Source organism: Vipera ursinii, assembly GCF_947247035.1.
Source record: "Vipera ursinii genome assembly, chromosome: 2".
In the NCBI taxonomy this organism is placed as follows: Eukaryota; Metazoa; Chordata; class Lepidosauria; order Squamata; family Viperidae; genus Vipera; species Vipera ursinii.
In genome coordinates this window covers 241,779,466-241,797,887 of record NC_139513.1, presented here as the reverse complement: position 1 = coordinate 241,797,887, position 18,422 = coordinate 241,779,466, and the positions used below count along the sequence as shown (strand labels likewise).

General features: G+C 37.3%; 1 protein-coding gene across 1 annotated transcript in view; it reads left to right on the top strand.

Annotated features, from left to right (window-relative positions):
• SNCAIP (synuclein alpha interacting protein) overlaps nucleotides 1–18,422 on the top strand; it is a 124,633-nt gene that overhangs the window by 90,953 nt on the left and 15,258 nt on the right. Inside the window, exons 6-8 of the mRNA XM_083356252.1 lie at nucleotides 5,592–5,705; nucleotides 11,130–11,255; nucleotides 13,243–13,412. Coding sequence (XP_083212378.1) covers nucleotides 5,592–5,705; nucleotides 11,130–11,255; nucleotides 13,243–13,412 — 410 coding nt within the window. The remainder of the gene's footprint in view (nucleotides 1–5,591; nucleotides 5,706–11,129; nucleotides 11,256–13,242; nucleotides 13,413–18,422) is intronic.

Below are 18,422 nucleotides of genomic sequence, written 5' to 3'. Positions count from 1 at the left end.
AGTCTAATACAGTTCCTTGAAGCGAACATCTGAAATTCACGAGAAGTGAATTGTGGGCCATTATCAGAAACTATGATGTCAGGAAGGCCATGTGTTGCGAAAACTTTTCTAAGTGCTTGTATAGTGGAGTTCGTTGTAATTTTATTGAGGGGTATCACCTCGAGCCATTTAGAATAACTATCAACAATTATTAAGAAATTCTGCCCTCGTATTGGTCCAGCGAAATCTAGATGGATGCGGGACCATGGGTTTTTTGTAGTTTCCCATTTGTGGACTGGGGCGTGGGGCGGCTCGCTTCTGGTCAATTGGCAAGTGTAGCATCCCCCTACATGTTCTTCTATGTCCTTATCGATCCCTGGCCACCACACATAGCTTCTAGCAAGTAGCTTCATTTTTACCATTCCCGGGTGTCCTTCGTGAAGGGTTTTTAATGTTTGTTGTATGTTTTTGTGTGGTATCACCACCCTGTTTCCCCATAATAGGCAGCCTAAGTGTGATGTTAGCTCTAATTGTTTGGTAAAAAAGGGCCGGAACATTTCCTCTGGGCACTTATGTGGCCATCCTGTTGTGACCCATCGCAGGACCCTGCTAAGAGTTTTATCCTTAGCGGAGTTGTCAGCAATGATTTTTGCTGTGAGGGGGCATTCTGGTAATTCAGCGATAGCAAGTATGTTGCCAGCGGGGGCTGGGTCTGGGTCCTGGTATTGTATAGGAAGCCTGCTTAAACAGTCTGCATGTCCTAGTTCCCTGCCTGGCTTGTATACTAATTTGTAGGAGTATGCTGATAAAAAGGTGGACCAGCGCAGGATTCTAGGGGATAATATTTGAGGGGTTGTTTTGTCCCAGGTAAATATGCCTAATAGGGGCTTGTGGTCTGTGAAGATAGTGAAAGGTCTACCATACAGGTAGTCATGAAATTTTTTAACCCCGGCGACGATGGCCAGTGCCTCCCTATCAATTTGAGCGTAATTTCTTTCAGTTTTTGTCAGGGTCCGGGAATAAAATGCGATAGGTCTTTGAGTGCCGTCCTGGTCCAGGTGGCTCAAGACGGCTCCTATTCCGTACGGGGACGCATCGCAAGCGATGCAGACAGGGGCGTCCTCCTTGAATAGGGTGACAGTGGAGCTTTTGCAAATGATATTCTTAAGTGACTGGAAACTATTTTCATGTGCGCTTGTACAGGTCCAGGGGTTGCCCTTATCTAATAATCTATGTAGTGGTTCCGCGATTGTAGCCTTGTGGGGAAGGAAGGCGTGATAGAAATTTAATAGCCCCAAAAACGCCTGAAGTTCTTGTTTGTTCTTGGGGCTGGGGGCTGCTTGAATAGCTTTAAGTTTGTCGTTGGTAGGATGGATGCCCTGGGCGTCAATTTTGTACCCGAGGAATTCCGTAGAGGGAACTCCTATGGAACACTTTTCTCTCTTTAGTTTAAACCCGGCAGTTCTGAACCGCTCTAGCACAGCTGACAATCTGTCAGCTAGAATGGCTTCTGTTTCTCCGGTGATGAGTACATCGTCAAAGTAAGGGGAAACCCCGGGGATTCCTTTTAAGGTTTTTTCCATGATGCTTTGAAATATGCCCGGGGCTGCCGAAATGCCGAATTGCAGTCTTGTCACTTTAAATGCTCCGCGGTGTGTGACAATTGTCTGGGCGACCGCGGTGTCATCGGTCACAGGCAATTGCAAGTACGCCTGCGTGAGGTCTAATTTTGAAAAAATGGCGCCGGAGCGGATGGAGGCGAGGACGTCTCTCACCGCTGGAATGGGGTAAGAGTGAGCGTTGAGCGCTAAGTTTAGGGTCGCTTTATAATCAGCGCACAATCTAATTTGCCCATTAGGTTTTACAGGGGTTACGATGGGGGTTTCCCAGCTGCCCCCGTCACTTCGTCTATTTTGCCTTCTCTCCATCCGGCGTTGTATTGCATCGGTGTCTGTCAGGTCTATGGATTCTTTGTCACTGAAGGACGCTTCGTCCTGATGGACGCTTCCTTGGGGTTCCGCCGTAGTTCGGGCGAGGGTCTTCCTGTGGTTGTCTTCATATGCCAAGATCTCCTGGGAGACCTCGGCGAGAGTCATATCAGGTTTAGACGTGATTTTTTTCTTGAGGCGTTCGTCCCTCAACCCGATGACCACTTGGTCCCGGATCCGATCTTCTAGGTCAGGAAAGTTGCAGCTCCGCGCGGCGTGCCGGACTCCTGCGATGAAGTCGTTCGCAGCTTCATCCGGCCGCTGTCTTCGCTGGGCGAACTGTACCCGCCAGTACAGTTCCGAGCGGGCCGGCATGTAGTGTTTGTTGAGCCGGTCGATGAGCTCGGTGTATGGAACCTCGGTGATCGGCACGGGGCTGAAGAGCCCTACAGCGGCATCGTAGACAGGTGGACCGCTGATGTAGAGGAGCGCTGCGGCTTTGGCTCTGTCGTCCGTAATTTTGCTGACGAGGAGGAATCCCTCGACCTGCCCCAGATGCGACTCCCATCGCTCGGGGTGGCGGGTGTCGAATTCCCTCACTCGTCCGAAATTGGCCATGCTGTCTGGGTCCGGTGGTCCGCTTCGCGATGGAAGTTAAAACTTCCAGCGACTAGCTCCGCCGGCCTGGAACTCTCTTCCTGGCCGTGACTTCAGCTCTGGGAAGCGGATCCCACCTTCGTCGCCAGTGAAGTGGCTGGACAGACCACTCAAGACAGCTGGTAACTTCAACAGGTTTATTTAGAACAGAGCAACAGATAACAGAGACGTTCGGCTTTTTATAGTCTGTAAACGGTTGTCTGGTCCAATCAGCGGCCGGTCTTTTCCCGCTTTGCTTTCCGCTCCAATCAGCTTCGCGAAACGTCTGACAGCTCGGTTCCTCGTGGCTGGGCGGCTTGTGTTGCTTTGACAGCTGAGAGCTGTCAACCGGTTGCGCCTGCGTATAGTCGGGAGTTTTGACAGCTGTCAAAACTCCCGCGTGTTCGGCTGTCAAACATTTTACCTCGCGTTATAGTTTTAGAGAATTAGAGTTAATACATTAAATGGAACTATTTACATATAATACAGAATCAGTCAAGTCTCTTCCACTCTTCAGTAACATGCAAGATGCATGTAACATGAACTAGACATCATTTTGCCAATTTCCTCAAAGTGGCAATCAGTGGGAAGGAAGCACTGCAGCATTGCAGGAAGGTGTTACAAATGGCATATAGTCATGCTGGTTGCATGATTACAGAAGCAGCTTTGGACAATGCTGACTTCCTCAGCCAGGAGACAGAGATGAGCACCATCCCTTAGAGTCAGACACAAGATGACAGGGAAAACCTTTTCCTTTACCTTTTTACTGAAAACAAGAACAAGATGTGCAGTACTATAAAGGCACATATACTGTCAAATGGCCAGCAGTTAAGCCAATGACTTGTGCACACTGAGAAAGACCCATCCTTCTGCTAACATTGCTGCTCTGTGGCCTTTATTACCTTTAAGTATTTCTCTTCTCTGGCTGTTCTTTAGCAACCATGCACATCGGACCGAGCACAAAAAAATAATACAAAATTAATTTGAAAACCACAATATTTGGTTCCTCAAAGAAATAATTCATCTTATGTTCAAAGAATTTTACACCTACATAAGCTTGCATAAGAATGCAATCTAAACCAATGCACATTTACTAATTTTTTGAACATGGATAAACCTATGCAGAAATATTAGTGTGTATAATACACACTTAATTTGGATAGAGGTCTGTGTACCTAGTAGAGTATTATTTTCAAGTACTGTAACTGCATTATAGGAGCATCAAAATAAAAAGCTGTGATTACTTTATTAGCAAGTAAGGCTAATAAACCAGCTTCTGCTTCAAAATGACAAAGTAAAATATCTAGAAAGACATGGGTATCCTGTCTTTGAATCGCTTCTAAAACAGTTGCAATTTATGACTATGAAAATGAAGACTAGCTATGTTATAGGTGCTGTTACATACAGAGTACAATTGGGAGATCCATCAAAAAGATTTCAGTTTAATGTTTCCATTAAATTGCCAGTAAATGGGCTTTATAGTTTCTTGACCTTATATTTGCATAAGAGTTGCCAGTGGTGGGGAGATATTAACATATACTATGGAGTTTGTGCAGCTCGGCTGCATTATGATTCAGCCCTTATCTAGTAATCAATCTCTAAAATTACTTTTTGCAATACATATAGTTCTTGGGAGGGGGAGGGCATCTTTAATGTTTTTATTGGACCTTAATGTTCTTTAAATATATTATATCTTGTTTAATTGCTGTATTGTCTGTCTTCATTACAGTACTTTACAAAACAGATATACTGTACTAGTCTTCTTCAGCTACATAGTTCTTCTGTGTATGCTGTTATATTTTACAAGTAGTCAGCAATACTATAAAATGTTATTTTTTTCTTGTATTTCATAGCTGTCAGCTGACATTTTTCCAGAAGAAATTTGTTATTTTTCAATGCATTAATATGCATGTCTACTAAGAAATAAATCCTATGGACTTCAGTGAGACTTGCTGCCAGATAAGCATGCAAAGGAATATAGCTTTTTTTGTTGTTGTTCTTATATGCCTGCTAGGTTTTGAACGAGCATGTTTATTTTCATAAGATAATGTGAAAAGGCTTTAATATCCAAGCTGTCTTAGTTTTCAATGTTGCACATTGAAATAAAGATGCATGAGAAGCACTTATTTCATCCCGTTTATCCTTATTTATACACTCACACTGAATAAAGCTTTAAATTTTATCCAAAAAGTAACCTATTTTCATAAACCTGCTGGAGGACATCCTTGCACCATAGAGTCATAGTAGTGTCACCTAACATGGGACGGTTATTAAAAATATGTGGGAAAATACTACAAATATATAATGAGCATGCTCTAACCCTGGTTGTGGGTATTATTTTTGCTAGAATATCAAGATTAAAAACACAGTTGCCTAACCCTTTGATTTCTCTAACAACAGATCCCACAATCAAAATCAGAAAAACTGGAAAAATGTCAACTGTAGAGAAATGCAGCAGATATTTTGGGTCTGAAATATACCCTTACCAGATATAACTATTGTTTTATATTAACAATTAACATCCTATGATCAATATATTATCTTCTTTCCCCCTCAAAATCTGCACTTTATTAAACAATGTTAATTCCATGTTTAAATTATTTTTAATATTAACATTATGAATTGGGATACTATGGTGCTTCCAGAGTGTTAGAGCTGTAGCAGCCATCCTGTCTGGGAAATGTGGGAACTGTAGTCCTAAACATCTGGGAAGCAGCAGTGATCACTAAGAGTTTGCGTGAAATAAATATATATTTACAAAAGAATTCTTACAAACATGCCATCAAGGAAACACTGATGCATTCAAGACTATTTTAATTCTGAGGCCACTTAGAAGCAAATGATGTTTGCACGGCAGAAATGACTCATAAATTGTAAATAAGTCTGCAATCAGTGCCATTATGATAATAAGCACATAAGAAAATAGCCGGGTGTGTGAACTCTCAGGACAGATATTTATTTGTATGTGCTTGCGGTTGTGACGATGGCATGCTCACAAATAAGCAGACCTGGAAAAAACAAAGTCTTCCTTTTCTTTCTTTTATTTAGAATGGTCAGCTGGAATGTGTGCGATGGATGGTGAGTGAAACAGAAGCTATTGCAGAATTGAGTTGTTCTAAGGATCACCCGAGCCTTATCCACTACGCCGGATGCTATGGGCAGGTACAGAAAGACAGATATCACCCACATATGTATATAAAATAATTGATTCAGGCTACCCTCATTACATTATGTATTCTCCTTATCCATAAAAATGGGAACTTTAGAGTAATATCTGTACCAAAGATGGATATTTTTTTTCCTGAGTACAGCTAGTCCTTGATTTACAGCAGTTCATGTAGTGATCATTCAAAGTTAAAACAGCACGGAGAAAAGTGATTTATGACCATTTTTCACACTTACGACCGTTGCAGCATCCCCATGGTCACGTGGTTTACATTTGGATGCTTGACAACTGGTTCATATTTATGACAGTTGCAATGTCCCGGAGTCATGTGATCATCTTTTGCGACTTCCTGACAAGTAAAGTCAACGGGAAATCCAGATTCACTTAACAACTATGTTACCAATTTAACAACTGCACCTATTCACTTAACAAATGTAGCAAGAAAAGTCGTAAACTGGGGCAAAACTCACTTAACAAATTTCTCACTTAGCAATATAAATTCTTCTCTCAGTTGTGGTCATAAGTCAAGGACTAACTGTACATTGTTTAATTGCATTTCATCCAAAGTGTGAAGGTTGAGACTGGCACGAGAGGAAACAGGGGTTTCCAGGTTTAAGGGAACCATTATATTAACATTTATCAGTTGTGTCCCACAGTCATCAAAAGGAGAGTCAAGTATAGACTTCATAGACTCTAACATCTTTGCACTGCTGTGGGCAAATCAGCTGCTCTCTTAAAGCTTTGTTCATGTTTGCAATGAAGTTTCTAATCTGGCCGAGTTCTGAGAATCCTTAGCCAAATCAAGCCAAGAGCTGAATAAGGCAAATATCTGGAATACTGAAATGTACTTTCAACTCTGATGTGAAGCCTAAACACAAAGTCCCTTCAAGTGTTAAGAATCTCAGAAATAAATGTAAAACAATTCTAACATATAAGAATTGCAAGATACTTTTTAACATACTCAAAAGTTATTCACGCAAAAGATAACCCATATAAACTTCAGAATTGGCTACAGGTCAAGGAAAATATTTTTATAAGAAACTAGTGTTTTTGAATGGATTCAATACACAATTTCCTCTAGCACTTGGCACACATGATATCTTTTTTTTTGAGTAAATGCTTCCTATGATAGGAAAGGTTTTTTAAAAGGGTGGGAGTAGTGCTAAAAAATAGACCCCTTTAAGTCAATGTTGCCCTGCAAAGCTTGTACAGGATGTTTTGTTTTGGGGGAAAAAAACATCTTGCCTTGCCTTAGTTCAAGGTCTGAATGCAGGAATATCCTTGAACCCAAATATTTTCAGAAAAAGTAAAGGGGCCAGCTGGATCCTTGCCAGATGGTGACATCAGAAAGAGATGTAGATTGAGCGCTTCTCCAATAATGTGGATCTTTAGACTGTGAATTATGTTAATAGCAAAAATGAGCCTTATTTATTTTCCAACTGTATATGCCAAACAAATTGGCTCAACAAACATATCTCTGGTCTAAATAGTTGGGAAGAAATTCTGTGTTTTATTTTAATATACAAATGAGACCTGTTTGGTGGGTGGAGAGTTCATCTTTAGCATTTTAAAATATTTTTATATTTCTGCAAATTTTGGAATTCCTCTGAAGTTGCTCAAATCTATTTTTTTCCCCCAGTGATCTCATTTTGGCACCTTTTTCATTGGCACTGTCTTCTTCAATTTGTTAGGAGTGATTAATTCAAAAAGCTCAGTGCATGTAGGTTATATATGATTGTAGAAAACTTACAAATGGTCATTAACTAAAAACTAGGTTTTACAACCATAAAAGAATAGTTCTGAAGAAAAACTAATTTTTTTTGGCGTTAGTTTACATAAGCCTTTTCTTCAACATATAAATCTGTAAGAAGCATTCCATCTTAGTCATATGGAGAAAATGAACGATGTTAAGTACTTGTTCCAATGAATATTTTTTTAAAATCTGTTGTCTGACTGATTACAGATTTTTGGTGTAACAGTTTTTAAATATATTGATTAACTCATACTGCTGTTCTCATAATCCAAAGCAAATCAGCTTTCAACTTGCAGATTTTTTCAGGGCTTTGTGTGCTGCACTACATTTTGTTTCTTTGTATGTAATTCTATCTCTTTATTATATGTCAGCAATATGTTTTGTTTTAATAGCATTTATAAAGAATTTTATTACAATTTTACTAATCTCATTCTTCCATTGCTTTACATTGCTTTATCTTGGAGAAAATTATAGATTTATTACAGTTCATTGCCTTTATTTTGTCTGCTTCAGTGGTGGTGTCTAGCAATCTTGGTTACTAGTTTATAATTAATTGTAGCATTTAGAAGAAAAATTGTCAGTTTGATCAATGCATGAATAGATTTCTATGATTTTATTTATTTACTATAATTCTGTACTGCTGAATCTGTTGAGGACTCAGGGAAAATTCTAAATCTAAACATAGTTGCAGTATATGAAGTAGAAAATATTAAGGTTACTAAGAGAACTGAATATATCTTAATGAAAGATGAATGAAGAAACAAGTATTTCACAAATACTTGAAGGAATGTCTACCCTTCAGAAGCTCACTGGTTGACTTTCGGTCAAACAATCTCTGTCAACCCAACCCATCTCATAGGATACTGTGGGGAAAATGGGAGAATAGATCATTATGCCTTTCTCCTTGAGTATCTGAACACAGGGCAGGAGATAGATAGATAGATAGATAGATAGATAGATAGATAGATAGATAGATAGATAGATAGATAGATAGGGTAGATACGGTAGATATTTTTTTTTGTTTTAATTCCATTTATATCCCGCCCTTCTCCGAAGACTCAGAGCAGCTTACAAGCTTAGCAGTAGCCTTCATTCTATGTATATGCCTGCTTATTAGGGCTTTCACACACACCCCAAGCGGCATTATTACAAAGTCAGCTTAATTGCCCCCAACAATCTGGGTCCTCATTTTATCTACCTCGGAAGGATGGAAGGCTGAGTCAACCTTGAGCCTTGAGATAGATAGATAGATAGATAGATAGATAGATAGATAGATAGATAGATAGATAGATAGATAGATATAGATATAGATATAGATATAGATATAGATATAGATATAGATATAGATATAGATATAGATATAGATTAGATATAGATATCCAAAAAATAAATAAGTTCCCAACAAGAAGAGGAGATTGACAGTAGATTAATTACCAAGCAAACAATAGACTTTTTTTGCTGGATGTGTTCAAGCAGAGGCACTTGACAGAGGATTTTTAATTGGATTCCTTCAATGAGAAAGTGGTTGGCCTAAAAGGTCCCTTGCAATTCCATAATTTGAAGATATAGAATAATCATAATAACTGTCTTTATTTAATTTAATTTTAATTACATCAATTTTATTTTTGCTGTGTCCCTGGCCATGTCTTTTTAGGAATGTGGAGCTTCAGCATACTATTTAGATATGAGGTAGGGTTTAAATATTTAAAACAAAAATGTTATGAGAATTTGTGCATTTATCAATTTATTTATTAAATATGTATCCCACCCATCTCACTTAGAAGCAACTCTAGGTGGCTTCTTACAACAGAGTAAAAATAGCAAGGTAAAACATTAAATATTAAAATAAAAAATACTAACATTAAAGTTACCTAAGGAAGGGAGCAAAATATTCTCAGAGTGCAGTAGAAACTTTTCCTCAGTCCAATAACCACCTTCAGTATGATACACCCCCATTGGGGGCCCAGGCCAATTGCCAGAACCAGATTTTAAGGGTGCTACTGAAGGCCAAGAGGGTAGGTGTGGATCTCACCTCAAAGGGCAGGAGGTTCTGGAGGGCAGGAGCCACAGCAGAAAAGGCTTTTCTCCTGGACCCCTTCCAGCAGAATTCCTTGACTGATGGAGCCTGCAGCATGCCCCTTCTGCCAGCTCTGCTAGGTTAGGCCAATCCTACTGGGGTGAGACAGTTTCTCAGGTAGCCTGGGCCCATCCCTTAAAGGGCTTTAAAGGTAATAATCAACACCTTGAATTGGATCCGGCAGGAAACTGCCTACCAGTACAGCTCACACAACAGCGGTGTTACATGGATCACCCTAGGGGCCCCAAGAACTACTGTGCAGATGCATTCTGTAGCATCTGTAGCTTCTGAATCCTCTTCAAGGGTAGCCTGTAGAGCACATTGCAGTATCAAGCTGTGAGATGACAGGGCCTAAGCAAGGGGACTGATGAGCCAGGAATATTTAGTCAATTAAGAAAATGTCTGCTTGTAATGGTAGTTTTCCAAATTGAACAAGATATAGGAAGTGTCTATGTAAACATCAACCTTATTCATTGTCAGTTAAAGGATCCAAATGCTCACTACATCATAGGAAGGCTATTAGAAAAAAGCTAAAGATGCCTCTGATGTTGGCAAATAAATAGGTTGTAAGTGGGGAAATAGTTCAGATTCTAAAATTCTTGTAACACCATCTTTTTCTGTCATGACAATGATTAATTTCAGCATGGGGCACCAAAGAGCTTGATACTGCTGCCCCATGATATATTAATGTTGATTCTATTACTCCCAACATTTAATTACTCTTTTCATTTTAAAAGGAAAAAAATCACACAAAATCAAAATGCTGAAAAGATATCACAATAATCCAAATAGCTAAATATAAATAGACTAATTAAGTTAACATATCGTTATAGAACATGGTTGCAGAACAAATAGACAAATCATTATTTATTATAACTGGGGGGAAAATCTGTGCCATCAATGTACAGGTACTAATAGCAATTTTGCCTGAACTTGAATGCTATAGTTAGGAGACCATAACTAATAGATAACACATGTTCACAATGCTATCTTGCATTTTTGTACATTAAAACTTTATTGATAAATAGCCAACAGTTTAACTATTTAGTTCAAATATTTAATGCCAAGAAAAGCAAGAATGGATATTTTAACTATTGAACTTTTGATTGCACATATATTTTAAAATCAATCACCATAGACCAGGCATATCAAACTTGCGACATCACGTGACATCGCGTGACGTATCACAGCTTTTTATCCATTGCTGGCAATGGGGTGGGTCTGGTTTTAGTATGATGCATCTGGCCTGCAGGCTGGCAGTTTGACATGCCTGCCATAGATGTATCACAAAACCATATGCATATTTAGTCAAACATAGTTCAACAATGCTTACTACTCTTATGGAAAAGTTATCAACTGTAGGATGAGAGTATTTAAAATTTGTTGATACTCGATGGAATTTTAATAGCATCTAACATGGGTTTTCTATGAATTAAAGAAGCAATTGGTGTTAAATTCTGTTGTGCAGGTACTAGCTAAACATATTGTGGTGTTTTATACATTTATATATCACATCATTTTAATTATCAATATTCACTGTGCCTATTTTGTTCTTTACATAGTTTATAAAATGTCTCTTTTTCCATGTAGGAAAAAATCCTTCTGTGGCTTCTTCAGTTTATGCAAGAGCAAGGGATTTCTTTGGATGAAGTTGATCAGGATGGTAATAGTGCAGTTCACGTGGCTGCTCAGCATGGATACTTAGGATGTATTCAGGTAAATCATCAAAACAGGAATGGGCCTGCCAGACGTGTGGCCCTCCAGATGTTGCTGAGCTACAAATCCCCAAAGCCCCAATCAATATGGTCCATGGGGAGGGATGCTGGCAATTGTCAGCAACATCTGGAAAGGCACAAATAACAGCTTTGCGAAATACTGTTAACTTGAAACATAAGCTCTATTACATTGAATGACAGTTGATATATGCTATGTTCTAGAACAGTGTTCCTCAACCTCAGCAAGGTATATTGACTTTAAGGTATGTAGACTTCAACTCCTAGGATTTGCAGTCTACATATCTTAAAGTTGTCGTGATTGAGGAACACTGATCTAATATACTCAGAACAGAATGAGGCAATATGTTTGGCCTGCAAGAGAAATGGGATTTTGCATAAAATATGGGAAAAGGGGAGGTATTATTTTTACTTCAGACCATTTGGATTGTTATGTTGGAAGTTTTGAGTTTCTGTTGTTATCATGAAACAAAATTTCAACTGCCCCATGCTGAGGTACACTACAAACAAAAACAAACAATTGTTGGTCATTAATTCAGGAAAGAAAATATTATACAGTGTTCATATCAGTGACCTGTACATAATTTTAAATGATTTTTCTGGAATGGATATTTTTCATAAAAAGTATTATATGGAACTAGGCCCCTATCATACTGCATGTCTCTCTCACCTCTAGTATCTTTTAAATGGAATGCTTCTGTCTGATGATCTAATTTCCTATGGATGCTGTGTTTATGTAAATTCTAAACCATACTATGACTCTGGAGCTTCTGAAATCCTCAATAAGATAGAGGGCAGTCAACTTTTTCTTTTATAACAGCTGTTATTTATGAATAACAGTTCAAAGAATTCAGCTTTAATTCTATGGATCAGCTATTGCACTCGCAACAAATAGTATCAGGTTTGGCAAGTGCTCTGCTTAGTATATTGTTCAGCTAACAATATAATTACAATATAATAACTCAGTAGAATGTGTTTATTAAATAAAATATAACAGCTGAAAAATGAAATTGGAACTTTTGTATCTATGGTGAGCTATTTAACATTCAAAGCTTAAGACTATCATTGACATGACATTCTTTGAAGTATTACAAAGTATTACATGACATTCCTTGAAATCTTTTAAAGTTAAGAGTATAGGAAAGACCTTGAAGGAACAGATCATTAATTCTCCTAGGACCTAGCTTATTCAGCTTCAAAAAATCATCTAAAAATTACTGTTACCTTCTCAGCACAAATACTATATATCATCCTTTTTTTCACCGAATAACTAAAGTATGCTGCTTATACCGATTCCTTTTTATGCTCCTCCCCCCCCCAAAAAAAGCTTATCCTATCCTCCACTAATTTAATTTATTCTGGCCTCTTGCAGCATTCATCATGTCTGGCTTCACCCAATCAAGCAGGACTGAAACCACTTAGAACCTCACAAGAAAATCTTAAGAATTTAGAAAAAAAAATAATATTTATTGAATAAAGTTAGGAGACCATAACCAAAAGAGTTTCAGCAACTTCACTTAACTATATTCAAAAACTAACTTTACTTGCAAAAAAAACACCCAGTTCAAATGCTCTTGTGCTTTGTTTTTGTTCCTTTCCTATGTAATAGTCTTTTTGGCCCCCTCTTTGAAGGGAGCTGGCCATGTTTCCTTCAGTGCTTTGTTTTTGAAATGGTGAAATGTGTTCTTATTTTGTTTTCTTTTTTAGTAGCAGTGTGAAAACTCACTCTCCCATATCTCTTCTTACAGTAATAGTTTGCATAAGCTAGACATTCCCAAACTGGTTTCATTAACTTTTATAGGGAATTACAATTCCCATGATTCCCAGACAGAATGTCTATTGGTTTTATTAGCTAATTCTTGAAGTTGTATATGTATTATATCTGGTGGGAATAAAACTGGGAAGGCTGCCATATACTGAACCCGGTGCACTCAACATAATAGCTGCTCTTAATATTTATATATTTTTAGACTCTGGTGGAATATGGAGCAAATGTGACTATGCAAAACCATGCTGGTGAAAAACCTTCCCAGAGTGCTGAACGTCAAGGATACACAATGTGTTCACGTTACTTAGTAGTGGTGGAGACCTGTATGTCATTGGCGTCCCAGGTTGTGAAGTTAACAAAACAGCTAAAAGAGTAAGTTTTAATTGCTTGGGGTATCCCAATTGTTCTCAAAAACAGGGCTTTATTAATGTTGTATATAATTTAGGCTGCTTTATGGTTCATGCATATCTGCATGATAGATCATATAATACTTTGAGTTGAAGGTCTACCACCAGTCAACAGATAGTGAGATCCTTGGCTAGCTGCATATCTTATTATTTGTGTTTATGTCATCTTGGGACATATGATGGATATATTGAAAACACATTCCATGGATAAGCATAAACTGAAAAGGTTCTCCAGGATTGCCTTCTAAGCAAGGCATGTTGAAATAAACCTGAATTCTCTAGACTGAGACTGTGGTCTAATGACACATTCAATAAAATGTCACTCGTATCATAGAATTCTTACTTCTAATTCTATTTTTTTTCATAAACAATTTTTATCCACTGTCAGTCTCTTTGATTACGCCATTGCACTCTCACTATATAGAAATGTGGATATAAATCATTTACATGCTTATTAAATTATTCATAATTTCTCCTTAGGAATCTGCAATTTACTCAAAACTTTCCTATTCAACACTAGCTCAGGAATAACAATTGGAAAGCAGAGTCACCCCAGTGCTTGATTAAACAAGGACAATGCCTTTCCAAATCTAGCTCTGCTGCTTTATTGACTAGTAGTTCTCTAAGACTGTTGAACATGCTGAAGAAACTGCTACAACTCACAACCAAGGGTGGGACAGATAGAGCACAAAGGTTTTGCTGGAAAAGAAGAAAGCACTGTTGGTTCCAGACAAGAGGCCAATCTAGTTCCTTAGATTGCTTTTTTGTTTAATTTAAATGCTGCCCATCTCACTATTGAAAGTGACTCAGTTGGATCTGATTTTGTATAATCTAGTTGAAGCCAGCTGCTTGCTAACAAATTACAGTGATGCCAGAATGATGACACAATGCAATGATGTCATGGTTATGTATTTCACATGACATTGATGCAAACATATAAATATGCCATTAGGCCTTATCATTTGCCCCTTTTTGTCCACCTCCTGCAGACATCCATGGTTGAAGCCTATTGTTTGACAAATTCTTACAAAGGATGATACCTACAATTCAGGTGTTGTGAGTGTTAAACACTTATCTTTTCAGAGTGACTTATCATCTCCACTTAATAGATACATATATTTCAAGGTAATATCTCTACGATAGTTAATAGTAGTAGTTTACATTTATAGAATAATCCCAAATACTTAAACTCTACATTGTTTTGCAAATGGTAATCTCCTTATATAAATATACCTAATGTAGTAATTACAATTACAGTTTTGCAAATTGTAATTGCCTTATATAAATAAACCTAATGCAGTAATCATTTGCATTGGAGACAAATTTAAGAAATATTTTAATTCAAGAAATATTAACATTGAAAAATGTACTTGGAAGACAAAAACAGGTAGAGCAGGGGTGTCAAACTCGCAACATCACATGACGTGTCGCAACATGTTGTGACTTTTTTTCCCTTGCTGGCAATGGGGTGGGCGCGGTTTTATCATGACACATCCGGCCTGTGGGCCGGCAGTTTGATACCCCTGAAGTAGAGCAAAAATAGTCAGAAATAACAAATGGAAATAATTCAGAAACTTGCTAAAGAGATGATCTTACTACTTTGTGTTACAACCAGTGCTGACAGATGGTAGAGGCAAATAGCACAAAAAAAGGAAATTTATAGGCAAGAGAAAAAAAGGAAAAAATCTTCTGTGTGTCTAGTTCTACAAACTGGGCTAGTAGTGAGCCATTTAAAATACGTTTTGCCACTTCCAGATCCTTTGCTATGCTATATGAGCATTTCCATTTGTAAGTACCGCAGATTCAGCCTCCATATGGTTGAAATCATGTGGATGCTTTCTAGCTTTAAATTTGTCCTTTCAAAAGCTCTACAACTGAGAAGCCAGTTAATAATCTTATGTCCTTTGAGCCAGGAAATTATCCACTTAAATATACCACAGCTGGACTTGTGCTGTCAGTTTTGTTCCACATTTTAAGCAAATCATTCTGAAAGTGAAAGCAGTAATGAGGAGGTGGCTGCATTTTTATGCACACTCTGGCAGTATCATATGGCTTTAAACTGAGAGAAGGAAAAATATAGCTGTTCTGGAAATTTTCTATTTCAAAGGTAAACATTAGCCAAGATTTTATAGGAGAGGGAAAAAGAAGATACCATATTATAGAATGGACCAGCCCAGTGGCCAAATTTTGTGGTGAGCAAAAGCTGTCAATTTCCAAACTGTTTACAGGCAGCATAATAAATGTAAGATACTTGGTATATGTCTCTGTGTATTCTACTAGAGATATTTCCTACAGAAAAAAACAAGTCCTGTTACATCAAGCAAAGGGTCAAACTTGTTGCAAGCTCTTTGCTAAATCTCACCCCTGTAGTAGAAGTGAGATTCTGACACAAGTAGGTATACCTCCTCATAAATTACACATCATTCTTTCCTTACAAATGAATAACATATTTGCATCTTTTTCATCACCAATTAACACTTATAACTGAATAAATTATGTCAAATTATGTCAGATATCATTCAACATTAAGCAATTTATCTTGCAAAAACTGGCAAAAAACTGCTGGGGGGGGAGAGTAAATGAATTAAATTAAAAGATTAACAATTAAATAAAACTTAATTTCTTGACAGTAATTTTAATACTTTTTGGTCTAACTAGGAACCGGAGGTCTCTAAGTAGATTGCAAATTTGTTTAAATTTTAAAAATGAGGTCTCATGGCACCTACCTTTAGGCTCCCCCAAATGGTTTTACAAGTCTGGAAAAAAGCTTTTCTCTTCTTACTATAACAATTATTTATCCTGCTTGTTACTCAACCTATATGAAGAAATAAGAGAATGGAGAATCCAAAATCTGATACCACACTTCCTCAAAATGCAAAGCAATTTTTGGAAGTGGATGAAAAGACTAAACAAAAAGACTTGAGCTAAATGAATGGAATTAAAAACAAAATGGTGAAATTATTTGGGATGAAACCAAGCTGAGGGATCATTGGAAAGAGTGTTTTAGAGATTTGTATGGGAATGAGAGTTATGTGGTGAAGAGTATAATTAAAAGAAATGTTATAAATGTCAACAAAAGGTTAGTGAGAAGTCATAATGTGAGAAGGTGGACAGATGTAAAGCTGCAGGTGGAGATAGTGTAACTGTAGAAATGTTGAAATATGGATGTGGTTTGCAACTTACTTAACGTGTGCAAAGGCTACATCTGTGTCTGATGACTGGAAGAATGCTTTTATTGTTCCCCTGTAGCAAAAGTGACTGTAATAACTACAAAGGGATGAGTTTGTTAAGTATGCCTGGGAGGATGTTAGACAGGATTTTGACTGAAAGAGTAAAAGAGGTGATAATGAGAAAATCTGAAAAATACACTGTAGTTTTATGTCAGGCAGATTGTCGCTCTTATAGAAAGTTGTTGAAAATGTAGAGTGAATGGGTCAAAAGAAAAGGAAAGATTGAGCAAGATATGTTGCGGGTTTATGAGGTTCTGAAAAAGAAAAAGAATTTGAAAGAACATAAAAAGAGAGAGAGAGAGGTGAGAGCTTTGCTTTTTAAAGGAGTTGCTGAAGGGTGTGCTTATCATAACTAGTCATTTGAATCCTATTTTATTTGTTTATGTAGCAATGGAATCTGTGAGTTATTTTAAAGTTCCATTTTGTAGAGTTTATTATTGCTACTATCCCTTTCTATACTCCTGGAAACATGGCATCAAAAGACAATAACTATAGCTAAATAAATAATGTCAATAAAATAAATAAAATGCTAGTGTTTTTATTTTACTTAAAGGTAAAGGTAAAGGTTCCCCCGCACATGCGTGCTAGTCGTTTCCGACTCTAGGGGCCGGTGCTCATCTCCGTTTCAAAGCTGAAGAGCCAGCGCTTGTCCGAGGACGTCTCCGTGGTCATGTGGCCGGCATGACTAGATGCCAAAGGCACACGGAACACTGTTACCTTATCTTTTTTACCTTATCTTTACATAAATAACTAAATTCTATCTAAAAGTATTTACTTAAAAATATCCCATTAGAATGGGTTTTCCAGAAATGTCTAAAACTTAAAATCATGTTTATGAGAAAAATCCACATATACTGTAGCTTACTAAAGAAAAAGGAAATAAAAGACTAATTCACACATACACACACACACACACATAATGTCTTGCAATTAAATTATTAAATTTTTGAAAAGTCTTTTTTAACAATAGGAAAAGGGGGAAATTAAATTAAATTCCTGGCAGTAAAATATTTGTTTAAATATAGAAAAAGAGATCACTTCTCCAGAGAATTGTATAGCTTACAGTGAAAGAAAGCCTTTCTAGGATTATAGTACCAGTTTTAATGCTTGGAACAGTTGCCATTTACTGGAAAAGGGATTTTTAAACAAGTATTTATGTAAAAAGTTTGCAGTTTTATTAAACATAAAACTTATCGGAAAGAACCAATAGCCTGATTCTTTTTTTTATTAAAAAGTTTTATAAAGATTACAATATTATCCCCTCCCCAACCCACCCTTAAACCCCCCTCCCCCTCCCCCACTTCCCAGAGCTGAATACAGGGTTACAAATATAATAATCATAATCTAACTAACATTAACCAACTATATACCGTAAATAACCAAATTCATAATGTGCTTCAACTCCCCTATAACATAAATACAAGTAAGATAAAAGTATCCAAATTATTAAACAATACTAATACTAAAAATAATAATAATACCATATAATTAGAGCTAATAATAAAAAAAGAAAAATTTCCACTATCATAAACTATAACAATCTAAAATTTACTCATAAGCTAAATGGAACTTTTTAGTCCCATATTTATTCTGAATATAATCTATCCATCTTCTCCAAACCGAAATGTATCTTTCTTGTGAATGATCCTTCAAATAAGCAGAAATCTTAGCCATTTCTGCTAAATTTGACACTTTAAGTGTCCATTCCTCTATAGTAGGCAAGCAATCATTCTTCCAATATTGCC